Below are 23,150 nucleotides of genomic sequence, written 5' to 3'. Positions count from 1 at the left end.
TTAAGCCCATCAGATGCGTTCTTTTTCACTGGCAGATTTTTCACTTGGCATCTCATTGGCTACCGCAGATACATAGACTGGTGGCTGCTTAGCGGGAACCTGTCCGCCCAAGAAATCTTAGGCAATGTAATAGACCAATTTAGGGGTTAGCGGCTAGGGTTTGTGTTGGCATGAGCTTATGCTGGTGGCAATTTGAATTAAACCCTGCAGAGTGAGGATGTTTTAACCCATCATTACCGGTATTGTTTACAGATAAATTTCATTGTAACAATATCTTAGGGAAATAGATAGAGTTGTACTTACAGGGCTAAGTCTTGTTTTTTCCATGCAGCGTCGTGAAGACTAAGCAGCGATCCGGCCTGAGTCCAGTGAACCTGTTCGAACTGACCCTGCCTCAGGCTACAATCTACTGCCTTCTTGCACAAATCTTCTAACGATACTTTACATTCGGCTCCAATGTCTCGTAATTCGATTTCCGCGCTGACGTTTACCCCTAGATTTGTCAGTTTCACGCACAGTAAATAAGCGAGGATCTGCGATGGTAATCCTACAACCTGCAAATCGATAATTAATTCAAATTTAGTTTGTGGCCTCAGGAACTGGATTCATAGTCAAATTAAACCTACACAACTGTGGAACTGGGTTCAGTTGAATTAAGCCCACACAACTGTGGAACTGGATTCAGAGCCAAATCAAACCCATACAACTGTGGAATTGGATCAAATGTCAGACACCAAGAAAACTGTCCACTTTTCTGAATGTATATTTCTTTTGCTACAAGTAGATTTTGTGGTTCATCTTCGTGGAAATTGCGTGAAATTCTAATTTTCATGAAGAAAATGTACCGACCTGTTTCCTGACGAATTCAGCTACAAATCGTTTCACCGGTTTCGCTAACTGATCATCATCACACAGCATATTACTGTAACCATGTAAACCTATAACCGCGGGAAAAAAAAAACAACAATTCCATAATCCACAATCTGAAACCTAGTTCAACTGCCGTCATCTACTAGAGATAGATCCTCTATCGGCCAGGGTGGTTTGAACCTGATGGCATCGAAACTCGGTACAAACCCTTACCTGCATAGACAAGTTTTTAATCACTCTGTCCTTTTGTTTGATTCTTGTATAATGTATAAATATGTTAAGAATACGTTCTGTATCAGTACGCCTGATGATGGCTAATAGTACATACACTTCTTTTCAAGATCTTTACATCTTTGGCTGAACTATTATGGTATTTCTCTCATATATACCGGTATTCATCTTACACGGATATCGCGTATCTCCTCGACTTATTGACACTAGATAATTTTCATTTAGTGTTCATAACCGGTATCAGTAACCAGCGATCTAAGATCGAATCCACTGTACCTTGAAGCGCTTGAGAGTTTTGTTGACAGAGTTGAAAGAATTCCTGCATGGCCTGTAGTCTCTTGATGAAGAATAAATCCGACAGCAAACTCATCGTTGTTCCCGTGAACGCGGTCAACTGAAATATATACAAATATGATTATCAATTTTCCGTTGATTCCGAGCCAATGGAATTCAGAAGATCAAATATTTGAAGACCAGTGATAACAATATATCTTATATCTGAACAGGTGTAGGGTTGAGGCAACAGATTGATACCAGGGCTGCAGTTACTCGTAATTGTTTAGAACTTTCTAGTGGATAAATGCCTTAGTGACAATTGAAATTGCACTGTTACCGGGGTATTTGTCCAACAGTTAATTGTAACCGACTTTTGAGCAACCGACTCGATAAATATCACGCAGTTTTAATTGTCACTAAGTCAAACATCCATTAAGGTAAACTTTAACTTTAACCGAAGGCGCGAAGCTATTTCGGGGGGGTTTGGGGGCCCTCCCCCAAGAAAATTTTAGAAATTAAATACGTTTTCCGAGCACTTAGAGCGATCTCGAACCCATGAACGACTATTATATTTTGGAAGGTAATGGCTAGTTCCAATGTGGTACATCCTCATTTGATGACATTCAGCATCTCATGCATTACGGGTCTAGCCCTGAATTATTGCAGTAAAAATGCGCCGATGAATGCTCACTAAAAATCATCACCAAGTAGTGTATAATATCCGAAAGCGTTCACCACAACAGTAAGTAGACCTATATACGTTACTACTGTTGCTGTGCGTGCGTGTCTGCAACCGATCGATAAAATACATACAAACTCATCGTAGTACAAATGTACATACAAAATCACTGTGTTGCAATGAATATGCATTGAAATGCGATACTTTTACGTGACGATAAGTAAAACAGGCACTGAACGCTTTTACGGTTCACCTGATTACCGATCGCGCCGGACCAATTGAGTGAGATCATCACCCCCCCCCCATATTTTTACATCATTTTTGGACTATTTAGAAAATTTTTATTTTTCAATACTGAAATCCGCGGGAAACCGCGGATCCGCGGGGAATTCTCATCTCTGATTCGTGATAGCGAGTCACTGTCAATTTTTAAAAAGAGGCTAAAAACTCATTTTTCTAATGAAACTTATGATTGAAATGTTGTAATGGCACTGTATCGTTTTATCGTTTTATATCTTAATCATATTACTTATCCTGTTTTATGTAAAGCGTTACGAGTCTGTTATGAGAATAACGCTATGTAAAAACTAGGGGTCCAGGGACACCATGCCCACTTGGGAAGTGGTTCGAAATGCTCAACAATCTAACAATTTCAATATTCAACGCCCCCTGGTGACCATATACAGAATCCAATGACCTTGAAACTCACCACAGTCATAGAACATCTCAGCAACTAGGATTTTGTAATTGATTGTGATAACAAAATATGCCTCGTTACCACTTTAATATGGAAATTCTAAGTTATTCTACTATTCAACGCCCCCTGGTGACCATATTCAAAACCCAATGACCTTGAAACTCACCACAATCATAGAAAATGTCACGAACTATAACTTTGTAATTGATCATGGTAACAAAATATGCCTAGGTACCAATATAATAAGGAAATACTAAGTTATTCTACTATTCAACGCCCCCTGGTGACCATATAGAATAACTAATGGCCTTAAAACTTGCCACAATCATAGATGATGTCATGAGCTACAACTTTGCAATTGATTGTGGTTACAAAATATGCATTGATACGAATATAATATAGAAATACTAAGATATTGCATTATTCAACGCCCCCTGGTGGCCATATACAACTAGGGGTCCAGGGACACCATGCCCACTTGGGAAATGGTTTCAAATGCTCAGCAATCTAACAATTTCAATATTCAACGCCCCCTGGTGACCATTTACAAAAACCAACGACCTTGAAACTCACCAAAATCATAGAACATGTCAGCAGCTACGATTTTGTAATTGATTGTGATAACAAAATATGCCTCGTTACCAATTTAATATGGAAATACTAAGTCATTCTACTATTCAACGCCCCCTGGTGACCATATTCAAAACCCAATGACCTCGAAACTCACCACAATCATAGAACATGTCATGAACTACAACTTTGCAATTGATCATGGTATCAAAATATGCCTAGGTACCAATATAAAAAGGAAATACTAAGTTATTCTACTATTCAACGCCCCCTGGTGACCATATATAAAAACTAATGTCCTTAAAACTCGCAACAAACATAGATGATGTCATGAGCTACAACTTTCCAATTGATTGTGGTTACAAAATATGCATAGGTACGAATATAATAAAGAAATGCGAAGATATTGTATTATTCAACGCCCCCTGGTGGCCATATACGAAATCCAATTACCTTGAAACTCACCACAATCATAGAACACGTTATGAGCTACAACTTTCTAATTGATTGTGGTAGCAAAATACGCTTAGGTATCAATATAATTTGGAAAAACTTTTTCCCACTTATGGTGACACAAAGATGGCCGCCAATTGCGTCATAATTGGCTAATGAAAAATACCTGTCTCAGGTATAAAACATCCCTTTCCAAAGAATACCCATCACAAATTGCAATGAGAAATGGCAAACCAGTAGGAAGCTACAGGAATCAGAATTCGGGCCAAAATTAACATTTTTGGGCACTAAAAAGGTCATAGGACGGCCATCTTGAGTCCGACCGACCCAATTTTTGTTACGTTGATGGGCCCTGGGGGGATTCACATATATCCGAAAGATCAAGGTAATTGATCAAAGCGTCTTCAAAATTTCCCTCAAAAAGTTCAAAAATGTGTAAAAAGTGCTGATTTTGGCGAACAACAATGGCTGCTAGTCGGCCATCTTGATTCTGACAGGGCCAGTTTTTGGGCTGAAGATGTGTCTAGGGTATATACATGTGTAACCCAAATATCAAGACATTACCTTGAAGCGTCTTCAAAACTTCCCAAAATAACTGGATTCCGTCTACGGACGGACGGACGATGGACGAGAAGTGAACGCAATAGCCCGCTGGGACTAAAGTCCCAAGTGGGCTAATAAACATTATTATTATTATAACTATCTCAGACGATCATACCTGTAACTGTCTCGCTTCACGGACGAAATCTACTTTTCGCCAGATATCCGGAACGTTGACGGAATCAATGGCTTCCAACATGTCGGAGAAGTCGTGATCAAGTTGAGTGAATAATCCGTTGAAACCCATCAGCAACATCTGTCCCGGAGATAAATCAACGCATTCCTCGCCTCCTTGTAATAAGTCTTCGTACTGTTGACGTAGGTGTTTCACTTGATTCAAAACTTCGGTCGGATGATTCTAACACAAAAACACACAAACAAAGAATGAACAAAATGTAGTAAACACGGTGGCCACTTTTATGTGACTCGCTCTTTCCTTTCTCTGACCATTCGCTGACATGAACGTTTTCTTCCCTGACTTGATCTGCTAAGAATCTAATCAATTAACAACACAGTAAAAAAAAACTGTTTGATTTTTACGCCGATCTAACAATCTCAACAAATTTTCCTGACTTTTCCCGAGTTTCCCAGTTTTTAGTTTTTTTTTTCTTTTCTACAAAATGCCTCGATTATTCCCCGACTATTTTCAAGAGAAGAAAATTCCCTGAAATTTCCCTGATTTCCAGGTAAGTGGCCACCCTGAGTAAATAATCAATTCTGGTAACCTTTAGGGTTAACTCAGCTATAAGTCCAATGGTTGACAGTTAAAACGTGTCTATTAAATTGGCCCTAAGCTATACAACGAAATACAATAGACTGTAATGAAATTGCGATGTGTTATTTGAAGTATAATTTGCAGACAAGAGTGATCTATTCATTAAACTAGTAAATGAGGAAGTGACTTAGCGAGTCATCAGAGAAAAAACAATAACAATCAGAAACTAACTTAATATAATTTTTCATTCTGATTGTGTAATTTTTTTCATTTTAAAATTGTGCTATAGCAATGAAATGAATGATCAGTTGTTAAGAGAGTGAAATTCTGTACCTCGATTCCCATGATTGCGTTCCGTACTAGTAACTCAAGCTGCCCGGTAACTGCCTCCAGCGAGTGACCGCACGATCGACACAGATTGTGAAATCTGTCGATTACGTCGATGACGCTCGTTTCCTCGGACTGGATACACTTCAGAGCCTCGGGTAGGATGATGTTACGGAAGTTCGCGTTGAGATCTTGTAACGCTTGATAGACCATGTGCGTCGTGTGAAGTGCTTGATAAACGGATTGAATCATCTCAGCGGATTCGCTCAACATCACCTAGAAAATAGCAAATAAACATCAGAGTACCCAGCCTACTCATAACCCCTTTAAACATCAGTGTACCCTACTGGTAACTTCTTAAAACATCAGTACCCTACTGGTAACCCCTTTAAACATCAGTGTACCCTACACCTAACCCCTTCAAACATCAGTGTACCCTATTCTTAACCCCTTTAAACATCAGTGTACCCAAACCTAACCCCTTAAAACATCAGTGTACCCTACTCCTACACCATTCAAACTGCACTGTCAATATTCTGATGCATTGTAAATTGGTCTTTTTATAGTTGATGGAACTTTATGACAAAGGGCCTCAAATTATTGGGCAAATCTGATACAAAATATACACTATAACAAATATATGCCAGACATAAACGCTGAAGCCTCATTCAAACTGTACCTGTGGGGTTGCCTTCAATAATCCGATAAGCAATTGTATGTTACCAGACATACTGCACAATTCATCCAGGAACCAATCACCGTCTCGTGATGTCAGGTCCATCAAACGATCTCCAGCAGCTGAAAATTTCAAACTCATAAATTAAGACATTCATAACACATTTTTACCCTTTCAGTGCATCTTCACTGCAGTGCGGTGTATAAATCGGTGATTGACTTTGCAAATACACCGCACTGCGGTGTATTGATGTAATTTGTAAACTTCTTTATCTCTAATAAAAGATGGTAGCAACTGTCAAACACAGTAAGATAAAAGTAATTAACGATACACCGCGCCGGGTTGTAGACTCATTATAGCTGATGCCTGTTTATTTGATGCACTGGACTGGAATTTTTCAAATTATCTCCCGCACTTTAGGGTATTGATTAGTCAGCACCGAAAGGGTTAAATGCATAGAAAATGTGAAGGATAATTTTTGACCATTTCCCGGTTTTAAGATTTACGCTGTTAAATGAGAGGCAGTGGCATTTTTAGATTGCGTAATACAGTAACACTCACCAGCTGCAGCGCCTTCCATCACGAGGTAACGCTTCGTCAATGAACACAGAGCTGTGACATTCACCGCAGTAAGACTAGTAACACCAGCTGGACCACAATCTACATAATTACAATCATACATCACTAAACATGGCAATAAACATGATGTACGAACAGAATAAGTAAACATCAGTTGTGACTCTCACCAGCTATAAACTGTTGTATATTATTAGCAGACTCTTGCACTTGAACTCCCAACGCATTCGTATCAACCCCTTCTAAATTACGTCTTTCAAACACCTTAAAAGAACGACAACAATGATTTTAATCCTTGACAAGAGCAGCATAATGCAAGTAACATGAAGTACAATATTTCTATGCACCTTCAGTAATTTATTGCTTGAGTCGCGAATAAGAGCTTGTAGTTTATTCTCCATGTTCAATACGTTCTGCGTGACGACGTCAGATATAGCGTGATCGCTGAACTTATCCTCGTATTGACTCAATACCTGTTTACATCTACAACAACAATACACACGGACGCACGGTTAGTTTGATTAGAATTTAAGATTATGAAGGGTAGATCTAGTCATACAATCATTGCTCAAATACAATAAATGATTAACCCTTTCAGTGCGTATACACCGCAGTGCAGTGTATAAATCGGTGATGGACTTTGCTAGTACACCGCATAGCAGTGTATTGATGTAATTAGTAATTAGTTTTTATCTCTATTGCAAGATGGCAGCACCTGTCAAACACAATTGAATATTAGTTACTTACGGTACACCGCGCCGCGGTGTAGACGCACTATAGCCGTATGAACTTTATTCAACAAACCGGGGTAGAATTTCTAAAAAGAAATTCTAATTATCTCCAGCACTTTAGGGTATTAATGAGTCCGCACTGAAAGGGTTAAGTGCTGATCAAAGTAGTTTCTACACGTCCCATTATTATACAAATCTATCCTAGAGTCCCGTGTACTCACGATACGTCGTTGAAATCTTTCACGAGATTCTGCATGAAATGTTGAATGGCGAATCCTCGACTGCTGTTCAGATAAGACTGCGGTAATTGCGTGACGATAGTAGTGTACGTATGTAAGCAATCTAAACACAATCTCAGTAAACTGCGTCGTTGATCCAACATCGATGACAACTCAGAATCGACTTCTTCACACTGCAACATCAAATCAGTCATTCATGTAACAGCGACAGAATCTAACATCATTCATCTATCAAGAACCGTCTAAGAACTAGTGTCAGCGTTAGTTATGATTATACAGCAGACCTTGATTAATTCTGATCATTAAGAACCAATGAAATCCATCAATTTATCAGAAATCTGGATGAAACATTGTATTCTATAGCCACTTTATAACACGTAGATCGACTGTAAATAATATCCGCATTACTCTGATCTGGATTAAGTAAGGTCTACCGTAAGAAGTATATTGTTCATTCAACGTATCATTCTGAAAATAGATTCCTACTCCAGCTGAAATGTACACACCTGTATAACAACCTGTCCTTGTCCTGCGCCTTGTAAGAACGCTACAACCGGAATATAACTCGAAGTACCATAGTTCAACGGTTTACTGACTTCGGTGCACATCCTCTGCCAGCTAGGTCCTTGGATCGTTTGCAGGCCGTACTATCAAAAATATATTGTTTGTTTAATGAACAGATATTTTCAATTCACCCCTTGATTTATAGTAAAAGTGTCTTAGTGAGTTTAACTGTAACTCATATGAACAGATTACAGGTTTTAGGAATGATGGCTCTGATTCACAATTCTGTAAGATTACACAGTGTACAATTATCAGTGCAGCTGAAACCTACAAGAGACGCTGTACTTACTACGTATAGTTTGTTCCAGTGATCGCATTCATTAATCTTATCTTGAACCGCTTTCTGGACAACTGTTTGCGATTCTTTAACTACCGCAAATTCAGTATATCTAAAATAATGAACGATAGTCATCAATAAAACGAGGGGACACAACATCCATCGAGTGGTACTGCCGCGGTTGCAGTGGGTTATCTATGTGAAATTTCTGCTCAATCTACTTCGATGAGAGAAAATGAGCTAATATTTCTCAAAGGTTTGCAAAAAATCGAAGAAAAATCATCATAAAAATGGAAGACAGGTAAAAATCTATGGAATCCATGAGCTGAACTTAAAAACTGAGTCATTCACGCAGTGATTATCAGAAATAAACTGACCTTTGTTTAAGTGAGAATAATGAATGTTGCCGATCAGATTTAGCATCATTAAGTAGAGACGTCAACTCTTTCAGGTGGCTTAATTTCTCTTTCATAATCACTGAATCGGCTTGTTGTTTCAGGAAATTCTCTAACCAATCGCGCAGTTTAGGCAACGATCCAAGCATCTCATCTCTACAATATTCACATTTATAGCTTAAACATCAAAATGAATTGATCAGTAAAGATGTAAATTTACCACATGTAACACCAATTCATTGGGTTTCCATTTTGATAAATCCAACACCAATATTGTAACATTGCATTTGTAGATTGAGCTCTGTCTCTTCCAACGTTTTCTTAGTCACAGTCAAAGAAAATCTTCCAGTCCCAGAACGTCTGATTTACCCATGATTTACTGTATAAAGTGAGGGCGATTAAAATAGACAATAAAAGCTCTACCTATTCTTAAACCAAGCTCCTTTCATTTCAGCCATTCTAATTGAGAACATACTCAGGGTGATGTCTCGGTCCATTTCACGTTTGGACGGCCAATTTTCCCCGGCATTCTGCCATCCTCCGTAGAATGCTCCGGTGTAACCACCTAAAACCACAACATAAGTACCGTTTATCAATAAAAATTCCCCAAACCCACTAAGTTTCTTATCACTCTTACCGGACGAGAACTACAGAACCCACTAGGATTCAGATATGATTAGAGACTTTGACTTTAAGGTCTCCAGGGCCCAGTTTCGCAAAAAAGTTAAACTCAAATTTTTGGTTTCAATGAGAACAACAATTCAAACTTAACCGTTTTAGCCTTAAACTTTTTTGTGAAACTGGGCGCTGTCATGGGTTTGAACAAACTGATGAAATTTTCATAATGTGGAATCAGATGAATATACCGTACAAATGAAACAGGTTTGCATCAATAGAATTGTGATTACTACTCGTTTTACCTTCATTTCCAGTCGTCCAATCGACTAAAGGATCATAAACAAAAGCTTCCAATAGCGTCAATAATGTTTCACGTCCACGACGCATCGTTTTCATCACGTGTTCACACGCTAATCTAAACGTTCCCTGAAACAAACATCAACATATTGAACACCTTAAAACCTGCCCGAATACAACAAGTACTTAACACTTTTAGCAACTTAACTCTGTATTTTAAAGGGAACTAGAAAATCGAGACTGAATTTTTCAGTACCGCAATCTATCATTGTCTATTACATCACTTATTACTAGCCAGAAAAACCTTTGGAACATGCGGGCGCCTAAATGTGGACAATTTGAAACAATAAGTGGAGTAAGTTGGTGAATCCTTAACCCTTTCAGTGCTGACTAATTAATACCCTATAGTGCTGGAGAAAATTTGAAAATTCTAAAAAATTCCATCCTAGTGTGTTGAACAATGGGAATACCACTATAGTGCGTCTACACCGCAGTGCGGTGTATCGTTAGTTACTAGTATTTCACTATGTTTGACACTTGCTGCCATTTTTCAATAGAGATAATTACAAATTACTAATTACATCAATACACCGCAGTGCGGTGTACTAGCAAAATACATCACTGATTTATACACCGCACTGCGGTGTAGATGCACTGAAAGGGTTAAACACATGCATGAAATAAAGGAGCGAAAGATTGTGACTTCTAAAAAATATAGTTAATCCACACAGTGCTACCAATTCACTTACTTAACTTAGTTAATGAAATACAGTATTTAGTGTGTTATCACTACTAACCTCTACGCCAGTAAGTCCGAGAGCTGCTTCTATGTTTTGTGTCATTCTGAACGGCACTTTCTCTGGCACGCGTAGATTCCTTCCTTTTTCGAAGCATACGTTATAATCAATGTGTACAACCTAGAAGTAAACCACTATTATATACAAACGCTGCCAACCTCTGAAAAGTGCTATCGGGAATGAATCGAATTCGTTTCAGCAACATTTCATTGAAATATGTAAGAAAATGTCCAAATTAATCGGTAATCAACAGTTAGACCCTCAGTAACATCTTTTATATTTCTGTATGCATCAAACAAATCAAATCAGTATTTCTCGTTGTAAAATAGTAACGAATACTGAAAATCAGGAACAGTTGGCAGCTCTGCATTATATATGACAGTCAATAGAACAAGATCATCATACATACAGATTACCCGTTACTGAGAGAACGTATGAATCACTGAGTCAGACTAAGGGTTAAAGAATACAAGATCTATTAGGTATCCAAATTATCCATATAGCTACCGAATCCCTACGTACCTCTCCAGTCGTAAGATCCACGAGGATATTATCCAGATGCCGATCGCCGAGTCCGATGATATATCCGATCATAGACATGACTGCCGTCTGGCGGCAGAATGTTTGGGTTATCTGCCACCATTCATTAGCGCTCGTACTAGAACACCACAATTCCCTACGCAAAAAACATAGAAACATGTTGATGATTACATGACGGATAAAATTAAGTATTCGCACTGAAAAAGATAATTAATAACCTTACAATCAATGATATCTTACATCTATTAATCTAACGGCTTCAAGATCTAATCTAAATATCATCCTCAGAGAAACGATTTAGATTAACCTCAAAACCATTAGATTAATATAATTAATAGATTAATAGATTAATACATAAGATCTGATCAACTGTGACATCGTTCATAAGTGGTTACATGAAAGTTGCTAGGACAGACGCTTCATCACTTACTTTGCCAGTAAATCTTTAGGAGTGTCATTCATCAATTCTTCGAGAACTCTAACCATGATATTCACCGGCCAATCTTTACGATTGTCCGCATTAGAAATACCCTGAATATATAAACAATTTTCATTGGATCAGAATAATAGGCGTTGTGGCCAAGTGGCTTAAACAAAGGAAACTGCTGCTTATGATGTTTGTGTCTTGATATTGAATGGAATTCTTTGAAAGAGTTAAACATATGTGAAAATATGACTTAGGGCCCCATTTATATGATCTTTGACGTTCAAAGACTGTTGGTTACAAAGAAATAAAATCTTAAATTAAAACTAAAGATTTGATCTTCCTTAATGTACTGCTGACGTAGGTTCCCGGTTTGGTTCGTGGCTGGTGTGGTCGGTTTATGAGTGACAAACAAATAAACATGAGATGAAGAGGGATAAAATCTGACCTTCTCTTTAAGTAGTGGAGTCAGTTTATTGTAGAATATTTCACTAGGTCGTTGAATCGGAGCTGGAGGAGGATTTTCTCCAGCTGCAGCTGTCGTCTGCTGCTGCTGCTGCTGCTGCTGTAATTTCATCGCTTGATTTATCGATTCTCGCTGCTGCCACCTTTTATACAAACCGAACAACGGCGTGGCTCCCTCTACCCACTGTATGAGTCCCGATCGTGAGCCCAGCGGGGTGACTGAATAATGACGCGCGTGGTACTGTCTTTTATCTTCGCTGAAATCAGAAATCAATTTAATTGTTTCATAGTCGAACCAAACCTGCTGTCAATGTACGAACGGTCATTAGTACTCAGGATACATAAGATCTGATCCGTTGTAAGAAATAGAACATGTGGGATCAGCTTATGTCTGACATGTCACAAAAATTCCGCGACTAAAATATCGGCGACTGGCTGCCAAAATCTTACGATCCGATGATCGGATCTTATGCAACCTGATTTAGGCTTTAGGCTTCTATACAAAAGACCCACAATACGAAGATTTAACACTGAAAATAGGTTTCACTGACATTTCCGATAAATTCTAAAAAAAATCTCAGCGGAGATGGGTAAAAGCATTCGAAATATCAAATTAATGAATATTTGTTACCGATCTTCATTATTTTTCATACACTACATACAACACGGACTGCGAATAGTCGGAATTTACCGGTTGTTTTTGATGAACATGTTGTTGACGATCGATAGAAACTGCATTATTCGCTCGTCCAGATGAAGATCTTCGAGTCCTTTGAACAAATACGGATATTTCTTCCCGTCCGAACCGAGAAATATGATCTTTTTCGGTTTAGTCTTCGTCGGTAGGATCTGAGCGGTATTGTGAATCGATTCAATCGTCACGACCTGAATTGAACGTGAAAATAGAAACTTATTATCAGGGAGATATCAATTTGGGAGATGGTAATGTTTTTTTTTTTGGCAGAGGGGAAGATGTTAACTCTTACCTGTCCGATAGTGCTGAGTCCCGGCATCGCGATAACCGTATTCTTAAACTCGGCTAGTTTGACACTGATTTGATCGATTTTCAGGACTAAACTGCTTCGTTTTTGACTTCTCTGTTGTAAAGTGTTGTGCAACTGGATACAAATGAATAGCACAATGAATCAAAACCGTAAAAATTGTCACTAAACACACCCGAATTTAAACTGAACGTGTTGGTATTCCCAGTAAGTCTAATTCATAGACTATACAATCTGTGTATAGTGCAGTACTCTACAGTTTAGACTTCAGATTTGACTCAAGAGTTGAAAATGAACAAATTCTTATTCACAGTCAACTCTTATAACCATGCAACTGGATCCTCGGATGATGAATGCAATAAGATGTAAATTGGCCGTACCTGTTTAAACAGTTGCCAGCTGGATTGAGGATTTCCGGGATTTGGTGGATCTTTTAGTTTCTCGAGAGCGTCGTCGATCAGTTGGCCGAACGTTTCGTGGAACCAGCGTTCGTGCGCCGTCTCCGGAGCGCGGCTCGTGATATCGCGTAAACGTTCCATCGTGTACAACGTCTGTGATAAAAGCAATGATCGAATTAATAAATGATGCCTCCAGTGGATTCACCGGAAATAATAGTTTTTATCATGGATACTTGGACTGACTCATTGGTGACTGAAGCAAATAATAATAACAAGTTTAGAATATGTCAGATGAAATTTCGGAGTTGATAGCCCTAGGATGTGGCAGTAATGTATGTTTTGGTATCGTATGAAAGGTGATTCTTTCTAAAGAATCTCGATCCTTCCCCTTGATTTACCAGTTATCATAGGTTAAACACTTTCATAATTCTTGATTGAGATACGGTCATTGGATGTAGCAAAAGTACCCTGAATACATGAATTTTCTAATCAATATGTATTTAGTTCCAAGTCTCTATCAGCTATTTGGGTACGTACTCATAGTGGTTCGGCGTTTAAAAGGTTTAACAGTGCAAACCTTCTTATTACAAGTGATACCCTTAGTACACAAAACACTTGTACAATATGATGATTCACTCACCGGTTTAAGAATGATACAATGTTTCTCTTTAATGATAATATCTTTCTCTTCTTTACTAAGATTAGCGTTCGAAGTGACTTTCTTGACTTCGCCCTCGAGTTGATTGATGCGTCGTTGAACGTCGCTGTGATATTGGTTCATCGTACCGAGCCACAGTTCATCCCACAACAGAGTAATACGTCTTAACTCTTCGACAAACAGCTGAATGTCCGATATCATCCTATTCAACATACGGTATTCAGTTTATAGACAAGTATTCAGTTTATAAGAAATCTAGATTTAGGGTCTAGATTTAGGGTCGTGTTTAACATATTTTGCATAAAATCTAAAGCAGGATTGGGCTCGGTTCTAGAATAATGGCATATTTCGAACAGAATAAGCTCTACCTATCCAGGAAGGCATAATCTGTAAACCTAATAGAAGCGGCCGGTCCCCAGTAGAGTTAGGTAGGTGTCAATTGGTTTCTACCGATACCAGAATTCTCTTCTGGCTAGCATGTTCAATTTGATCAGAATAAGCTCTACCTATCCAGGAAGGCATAATCTGTAAACCTAAAAGAAGCGGCTGGTCCCCGGTAGAGAGTTAGGTAGGTGTCAATAGTTTCTACCGATACCAGAATTCTCTTCTGGCTTGCGTGTCCGTTTTGATCAGAATACACTCCACCTATTCCCGATCTGTAAACCTGATAGAAGCAGCCCATAGAGAGTTTGTAATCGGGTTTAAACCCGAAAACATTCAATCGGCACCCGTCTAAGCTGATCGACGTACTTGGGATTAAAATGACTGAGCGTATCAACGATAGCGGTGAAACAGTTCTGCAACATCGCGTCTTCCTTTTGAATATTCTCATCATCAGCGTCGTCGTCCTGTGAAGCGTTATCATCGCCATCCTCTAATCCATCTTCGCCGAATCCCGTCTGTGCTAGATAGTTGTTCAGCAAACCTAAAAATATATCACAAAACTCAGTAACATAATGGACAGAAACGCAATGGAAAGATTTCTGAAATGTGATGAATTTAATTTGTTGTGTATGAAAATCACGACTATAACTAAATTCATCCTCGACAATAGTATAGAGCTAGTAGTGCTTTATATACCCTCAATACCGTAAAAACCGGCGTATAAGTCTACGCGGCGTATAAGTCGAGGTCGATTTTTAGACCTACATTTCATGATTTTAACATATATCCGGCTTATAAGTCGAGTCCCTTCTCTTAGAAGTATAATTACTTGTATCATATTAAATAGTTTGTTTTGATAACAATGTGCGGCTTCACGCACGCCGCCGCGCGTCAGCCTGATTGCTGCAGTGCGTTAATCAATAGACTGTTACACACACACTCGGGTATAATACACTACCATACAGTGATACAGTAGTGTGAGTCACACGCTATATATAGCCTAATGTATTAAGCGCTGCTATGAGCGCGTATATATGAATACATCGTTTTAAATGAAGCTGTGTCAAAATGAAAGAAGTTTTTTTCATTAAATAAATTTATTTATCATGAATAATTATTCAAACTGTTATAGCAGTGAGAAGATGAACACTGTCTTTTTTGTCTGGTAGAATCAATATTTCTTGTGACCTGAAAATACTTAGTAGAAAACTGTACTCGGCATATAAGTCGAGGTCAATAATTAAGTGGTAAAATCAAGGGTTAAAAACTCGACTTATACGCCGCTTTTTACGGTATATTCTAAAATGCTGTCACACCTATTGATCATAAATCTTATTCTAAATCGTTGTTGATTTCCACTGTGGGCCTATATGCCCTTCTGTACATAGTTTATTTCAAATATGATACTCGACGAGATAGAAATTTCTTTTTTTGTGGATGAATTTTGTTACTGTTGTGATTTCGTTGTAAACTTTATCAATTGTTCTCCGACAAAAAGTCTCTTATAAAATCAATGCGTACCGTCTCTGTTCGTGTCTCTTTGTACGGTTTGTCTCGTGGAACAGCCCACTACAGCCGGATAAACTATCAAATGAGGAGCATCTTCCGCTACTCGACACAATAAATCTGACACACTCTGTCTCACATACGACTCGGGATGGTTCAATCTTGAGAACAACTGCGGGATTATTCCTGCAATAGATTTATATACCTCAATCTCAATTTTTCAAGCGGTCATGATCACAGAAGGACCCACTTAATCAGCATTGGTTGAATCAGAATTCGATGCAATCCAGATCTGATCCCTCCATCCATAAATGTACCGGGTGTGAAGAATATCTTACATTCAAATTATACATTCATATCTTAATTAAAAGCTAAATGGACCAACATTTTGAAAATAGAAAAATCAATGACGCATTGACAATATTGCAACATGATTCCTGTACAGTTCAAGACATGACTCAAGGAATGAAATCATGGAACCATTCGAATTCACGTTTGTAACAAACCTTTCCAAGGTGCAGTGGGAGTATGAGCTAATCCGACCTCTAAAATTCCACGTAGTTCCCATGCATGTTTGACCAGGAGACGTAGTAACCTGAGGGTAGCTGTTATATTACCATCCATATTCACTACGTCATTAACACCCTACAACGAAAATATACCATAACATTCACATGTACCGGTTACAGGATCACGGTTTTACGAAATCGTTTAGGGTCTAAAAAGTACAAGTCTAGAAATTCTACCATTGTATAGAGTTTAAGAATAGCAATAGGTTATATTCAATGTAGTATGTAAGATGATGTAAAATTGTATTTCTAACGGTTAGTGTTCAATACTGTATTCATTGTTCGCTCGAATAATTCTAAGCAGTATTTATAATTCCTGTCTGACAGTCACTAGTTTATGACTGCGAAATAGGAATGACCAGTACTGTTTATAGTTCATTCTATTACAACTTGAGCTACAACATTACTGACAATATACCGGTACACAGAGTATTGTAAAATGTCATGCATTGCCTTGTTGCTTGGGGTTTTCTGACCGCAACAGGTCAGGGGCAGATCAAGGGCCCTATCTCGAAGGGGTCCTGAATTGGGCAGATCAAGGGCCCTATCTCGAGGGGGTCCCGAATTTGGCAGATCAAGGGCCCTATCTCGAGGGGGTCCTGAATTGGGCAGATCAAGGGCCCTATCTCGAGGGGGTCCCGAATTGTATAAAGGCACTCACTATTATGGGGGGAGGGCAGTTTCTATGTCAAATCACGGCAAAAAATGGCACTTAACATCAAACTTGTGGTTTTTTAGGGGCGCTTACTACGCCATGCCAAATGAGGGCGCACACACGCCAAATCCATGGATTAAGGGGCATCTCCAGAGGCACAGTCAAAGCTCGAACCCCCTGGACCGGCCCCTGCAGGTCCCAAACTAATTTCTATCATTAATAATATAGGGGGTGATGATTACCTGTCCATTTAGTTTGAGATACGTAAAGTAAGCTTTCGCCGATAGTTGATAGTAATGATAAACCCGTTTAACTACCGCTCTCCACACGTCCAGTAATCTATCCAAACATCCGTCTGCTGCTATCTGTAGAGTCATACACACTGACAACAACTGTTTCCGCGTCGTTTCAGTTCCATCATCGTACAACGACTACAAATACAATCATTAATGTAACACTCGAAGTCCACGTTGTAACGAAGATATAAAATCCCTGCACACTAAGCAGAAGAGTACGATTTAAGTTTCCTTTGAGCTAGTAGTTTTTTTAATGCTCCATCCTAATAGTCATCTTCAAGAATCGAGTATTGCTGAAGGTAACTAGTAGGATATAGTGGAAAAGTCGAATTGACTACCTAGCTCAAGCAAACTTCGGACTTCATATTTCATTCTTAGTACAGGAATTTCATTTTTCAGAGGATAATTATTCATCGCAATTGTAATGTTGTACCCGCTGAATTCAATTTTTGATAATCAATTTTCGTTCTAAATCATTTAAATTTGCATATAGTGGGTTCTAATCAATTCTCCATGTCTGAATGTACAGGTTGGAAATTCAACGATCGATGCAGCACTGGATTGGAAACTGACCTGATCTTGATCTCTGATATCTTCTTCACTATTTACTGCTGAATGTATTTGACTCAGTACACTTAATACATTATCAGTTTCCTCAGGACTCGTTCCTTTAGGTAGAATACTCATAGCTGTCTCCTGTTCTTCAGCCAATAACTCAACTGTACCCAAACTATAAGGAGAGAATATTTTACCGATCAGTGCATGTCAGTAGAGAAGACAGTAGCATCCAGATTGGATAAAACAGACTCAAATCTGCCCAGGACTACTTACTATATGTCCATTTCATGAACACAAATAGAAAATATTCATCCTAATGAAAGAAACAAAGGCAATTCTCCCCAAATGCTAACACGCAGTAGGCTTAGATCACTTTGTAGATACCTCCTGAGCTGATTTGTTAAGATAATGTCTACACATGAAGGCATTATTTGACATCAATCAAGAGTCTTGAGCACAGTAAAACAAAATACCAGTATCTTAAGTATGGCTGATTACATCTAGATTGGACCAAATGAACAAATATCCTAGGAAGCAATATTTTAGTGTACAGTAGATCACAACCTACTTAACCTGGGAATAAACAAATAATGTACGACCTCAAATTACCAGACTTGACAATTATACCTAATACTATCTAGTATCACTTACCTGGCATTGTCAACAGCTTTACGTCCCCATTTATAACACCAATTAGCTAATGTAAACCACGACTTCGATAGCGTAGGACACTGCATCGCGCTCAGATGTAATAAACGACCAATCATTGCATCATTCTCCAACAATACAGGATTATCCCCAATACGCAATACTACAATATACGATACATGTTTATTATCAGTTTGTTTTTTTAGCTGGAGGTTTTTGAAGTTCGCTGAAAATTATCAATAACCTCTTTTTTCCACTTCAGCATTGTATAACAGTTCCAGTAAAATGATGACGAGCTGACTTGTTATCAGGGCAGAGGCGAACTTACAAGTTAATAACGAAAATGCACATTATCATGACTGCGCAGGGTCTATTTAGACATGGTTCAGTATCGTGGCAATCTCCAGCGCCATCATGTTCAAACCCTGTTGTAGAGGCATTAAGTGACCAGGCACTACATATAGGCCTCATGATCATTATCATTATGAATCTCACAATCAATCCCTGCTAGTCCTCTCCCTACTAGTCCTTCTATGTGTTATTTATTCTTAGCCAGGCATACAGACTAGTTCTAGTTTTCTCATCGTATAGATTTAAGTCGTATAAATTTAAGGCTCTATAAAACTATTTTGATTATGATTATATATTTACCTTCTACATCGTTTTCATCGAGAACTATTCCGCGTCTATCTAACGCTCCTTTCGCTTCGAAATCCAGTAACATATCGATATTCCTCATCATCTTACCGCTATTGTTCTCTCCGAGCGGGGTTCCCGCGTCCGGTGTTCCGCCGACGAGCACCAGTTTACCGAATCCTCCCTTCTGATCAACCGTAAACCATTTAACGATCGTCAACAACGACCGCGAGTTCAACTCTCCGAGCTCGGGCGACGCATCCACGTCGAATCCGCCAAAATAGGTGGCGCTCGTCGCGAGCGTTTCGACGGCGTCGCGCGTCTGCCCAATCGCGTGAAGCAATTTCGCGGATTCTCGTTCTATTTGTATCAGTTGGACTTGCGTTAATTTACCGTTGCGCACGTGTATATTAGACAGAGCCGTCATCATCGGTTCTCGGTAGTTCTCCGACTTTTGTTTGTTCAACGATACTTTCATCTCCTGTAAGAGCAGTCGTTGAGCTAACTGATAGTTGTGCTGTTTACGGGACAGTCTCGCCGTCGCCAGGTGCAGTTTCGTCAACATACTCGAGAAATCTAAAAATAATTTAACACAACGCTTTAACAAAATTCACGATAAGATTTATAGTTTATATCTAATTATATTCCACAATGCCATCAAAACTACCCATTTTCCCTAATGCAATAGTACCGGTAAGTATTTCCAAGAGAAAAGCCAAAAAATTTTCATTTGACATGAATTTCTTCATATTTCCGACTTTTCCCTGAGTATTTTAGGATTACTGATACTGTTATTATTAATTTCATATATTACTTATTCAGTATCGACAGAAAGTTTATATTGTATACCACCATTGCTCTCAATAAACCTGTGAGTAATGATTCATTTTTTCATGTCAGGCGATAATGAACTGTCGAAAAAAGTAGGCGATCTAACAGTAAAATGGTAGTAGACCCGGCAGTACATCGGGATAGACTAACCTATAAGCGTCGCAGCTGGAAGTCGGTTTTTGATATTGTTCAAGAAGAACAGTAAACGTAACGCAGTATTACAGCTGTTGATGTTGTGACCTTGCGTTTCAAATCGTAGTTCATCTCGTAGGGGAAGTATTGATTCCTGCAGTGAATGATTACCGTGTACAATTTGAAACGAGAATCAAGAAAGTGGTCGAAATAATATTCTAATCCGTGTACACTATAGATAATTGAGGAAGTCCCACAATTCGAATTTCAAATGATAGAATTTATCATTTTGAAAACACAGAATAATAATGGTTGTGGTTTCAAAATAATAAATTCTATCATATATAATTCGAATTGTGGGACTTCTTCAATCATTCAAACACGATAGATTTCAAAAATAAGAAATGTTTCAGATCAAGGTGCACTTAGTTGCTCAAAAGTCAATTAGATGGGAAAATACAGTGGTAACAAGAAACTTTTGAGCAACTGCAGCCTCAGATATTTTTAGCAAATATTCTTTTATAGTAGGCATACCAACCCTGGGCCAGACTAGGTGGAAGTCATTGAAACTCATTCGGAAAAAGATTCAATTACCCGATTGTCCAGTAACAACTGAGTGAAAGATTTACAGTGTTCACTGTAACTATTCAGAGAAAGCGTCTCTTCAGAGGGGATCATTTTTTTGAACTGATATTTCACGTTTACCTTGTCACCGCGCAGTATTTCGGAGAGAGTGGCCGAACAGTGTCTGTTGATGATCAGATCATGGACGTGAGGACACGAGCCGTCTAATGCTGCAACTTGTAACATATCTCCTGTGTACTCCCGACACGTATTCAAACAGTCTACTATACGATTCCTAAAACAAATACAATTCAGTTAGTGTCTATCTAGATAATTTAAGGTTTTTATTGAATTTATAGATCTCTGTATTTGGAATGTAAGTACATGTAGTCTAGTATGTAAGTAGAAGCAGTCGCGTATGCATATATACATCCAAGTAGATCAAAGAGGTTTTGCTTCAGAGAAAATGAGCAAAGTTCTTCAAATTTTATTCAGTTGGTAAAACTTTTTCGATGCTGGTACTGTATTTAAGGAAAGGATGTATCATATTGAGAGAATTGAGAGCAAAAGTAGCTGTATCTGTTTTTTAGGACCAACTTATTCAAATGTATTGTTTGAAACTTACAGGTCAGAAGCGAGGTCAGATGACTGTTCAGTGGCGACAGCTGCAGCCAGGAATCGTTTCTCGCAAACACGAATAAGAGTTTGAGGATCCCAACACAAACCATCACTTGTTATTGATTTATCCGTATCAGTGACCGACGCTCCAGGAACCAGTAACAGGCTTTCCCTCGCGCCATTGTAATCATAATCCTCAAACTTAGTCAGAGCTCTGAATTCGATAAATTAACACAAATTCAGTAAAACTGGGTAAAATTTAAATAATATCAAAATCTTCATTCCCAGACCAGACTACCTGATATCTCTAATTGCGATAGTTATCAACAGAGTAAATTGCAATCAAAAATAGTAGGTTAATTGAAAATGAACTAGAATGATTGTGATTTTGCGAGTATTTTGACACTTTTTGGAGTCAATGAGCACTTAAAAGAGTAGAAACTACTCTCAAATAGTATTTGATATTTTCAGTAGTTGAGTTCTTAAAAAGAGTAGAAACTACTTCGAAATAAATGTGGTAATCAGGTCTTAATTCCATGAAAATCTCATGATTTCATCAGGATCTGATTTTTTAAGTTAAGTTCATATGACGTTGAATAGGGCAATGATTGTAAACTCAACTCTAACCGAGGGAGTAACCCACCTTATGTAGTTCATATCAACACGCGCAGTGAACGCAGACTGTAGGTTACTACCGGTATACTCCTTACGATAATTCTGTAATGTTTCTTGCCAATCGAGCACTTCATTTAAACTGTTCAGATGTACATAACAATTTGTTACCTACAATGAACAATAAAACCAACACATACAACGCATTACTGCCTGCAGGATCTGATGATTTACAATATGCAGGAGTCTGCTAAAGAGGAACTACCGTATAGGCTTAAGAACTATGAATAAGATAAGATTTGAAGGATCAAACAACTTTTGCATGAAGTGGCCCCTTAAATATGTAATTAATAGACTCATATCAAATTTAAAACGACAACTTTGGATCACAAGCGTGATGGAAAATAGGAGTATTGATAGAAAACTTTCTTTGAATAAATGTTCATGCTTTATTTCTTTATCCAAATTATTGTAACGAAACTCTGTTTTTTCACTATTACTGAGGATGGCTCTATTTCTAAGTTCCAATTTCTAATTGAATTTACTGAGTCATAAATCACCAACATAACAATCATCCCAACTAAGTTTCATCGTAGAGGAAAGCAAATAATCATCATTCACTACTGACCTCGTCAACCATATAACTAACAAGATTGGAGTCGGGTTCACGGTTGTTTTTGATGCTCAGTTTACGTTCATTACTGCCGAGGACCGGAGAAGAGATGGGACTCGACGAATTACTGGATTTATCCGTATCTTCGGGCAGTAAATTATCAGCTATTACGTAATGTTTCAATGTAGATTTCAGTTCAACAGCCGCCTGTTCACATCTACAATTCATCAAATACTCTATCACTCATGCATGACTATAGTTGGTCTTAAGTCAAAATGTTTTGAAAACTCACTTTCCAGCGGCTTTATCGACCATAGCTTTAATCCACGTTAACCTGTGTCCAGTCAGTTCTTTGTACCAAGTATAAACACCCTGCACGGCTTCGGGACAACGTAATTCACATAATCCACGCACTAGATACATTACTATACGCTCCTGTTCACTAACCTAGTTT

At 38.4% G+C, this 23,150-nt stretch overlaps 1 protein-coding gene across 1 annotated transcript in view; it reads right to left on the bottom strand.

Annotated features, from left to right (window-relative positions):
* Positions 1–23,150, bottom strand: part of LOC141904427 (serine/threonine-protein kinase SMG1-like) — a 43,410-nt gene that overhangs the window by 7,917 nt on the left and 12,343 nt on the right. The window contains 36 exon segments of the mRNA XM_074793014.1: positions 304–554; positions 850–938; positions 1,378–1,495; positions 4,495–4,734; positions 5,425–5,694; positions 6,098–6,216; positions 6,656–6,754; positions 6,841–6,934; positions 7,018–7,153; positions 7,623–7,813; positions 8,147–8,287; positions 8,494–8,593; positions 8,859–9,032; positions 9,300–9,441; positions 9,797–9,920; positions 10,589–10,708; positions 11,111–11,264; positions 11,559–11,659; positions 12,001–12,274; positions 12,709–12,902; positions 13,004–13,135; positions 13,399–13,569; positions 14,057–14,276; positions 14,825–14,999; positions 15,980–16,150; positions 16,471–16,609; positions 17,431–17,619; positions 18,058–18,214; positions 18,694–18,853; positions 19,342–19,902; positions 20,308–20,443; positions 20,995–21,148; positions 21,479–21,685; positions 22,115–22,254; positions 22,712–22,913; positions 22,989–23,143. Coding sequence (XP_074649115.1) covers positions 304–554; positions 850–938; positions 1,378–1,495; positions 4,495–4,734; positions 5,425–5,694; positions 6,098–6,216; positions 6,656–6,754; positions 6,841–6,934; positions 7,018–7,153; positions 7,623–7,813; positions 8,147–8,287; positions 8,494–8,593; positions 8,859–9,032; positions 9,300–9,441; positions 9,797–9,920; positions 10,589–10,708; positions 11,111–11,264; positions 11,559–11,659; positions 12,001–12,274; positions 12,709–12,902; positions 13,004–13,135; positions 13,399–13,569; positions 14,057–14,276; positions 14,825–14,999; positions 15,980–16,150; positions 16,471–16,609; positions 17,431–17,619; positions 18,058–18,214; positions 18,694–18,853; positions 19,342–19,902; positions 20,308–20,443; positions 20,995–21,148; positions 21,479–21,685; positions 22,115–22,254; positions 22,712–22,913; positions 22,989–23,143 — 6,200 coding nt within the window.

The sequence above is a fragment of the Tubulanus polymorphus genome, chromosome 4 (assembly GCF_964204645.1).
Source record: "Tubulanus polymorphus chromosome 4, tnTubPoly1.2, whole genome shotgun sequence".
Lineage (NCBI taxonomy): Eukaryota > Metazoa > Nemertea > Palaeonemertea > Tubulaniformes > Tubulanidae > Tubulanus > Tubulanus polymorphus.
Note: the sequence above shows the minus strand (reverse complement) of the source record. Positions and strands in the feature narration are given on the sequence as shown.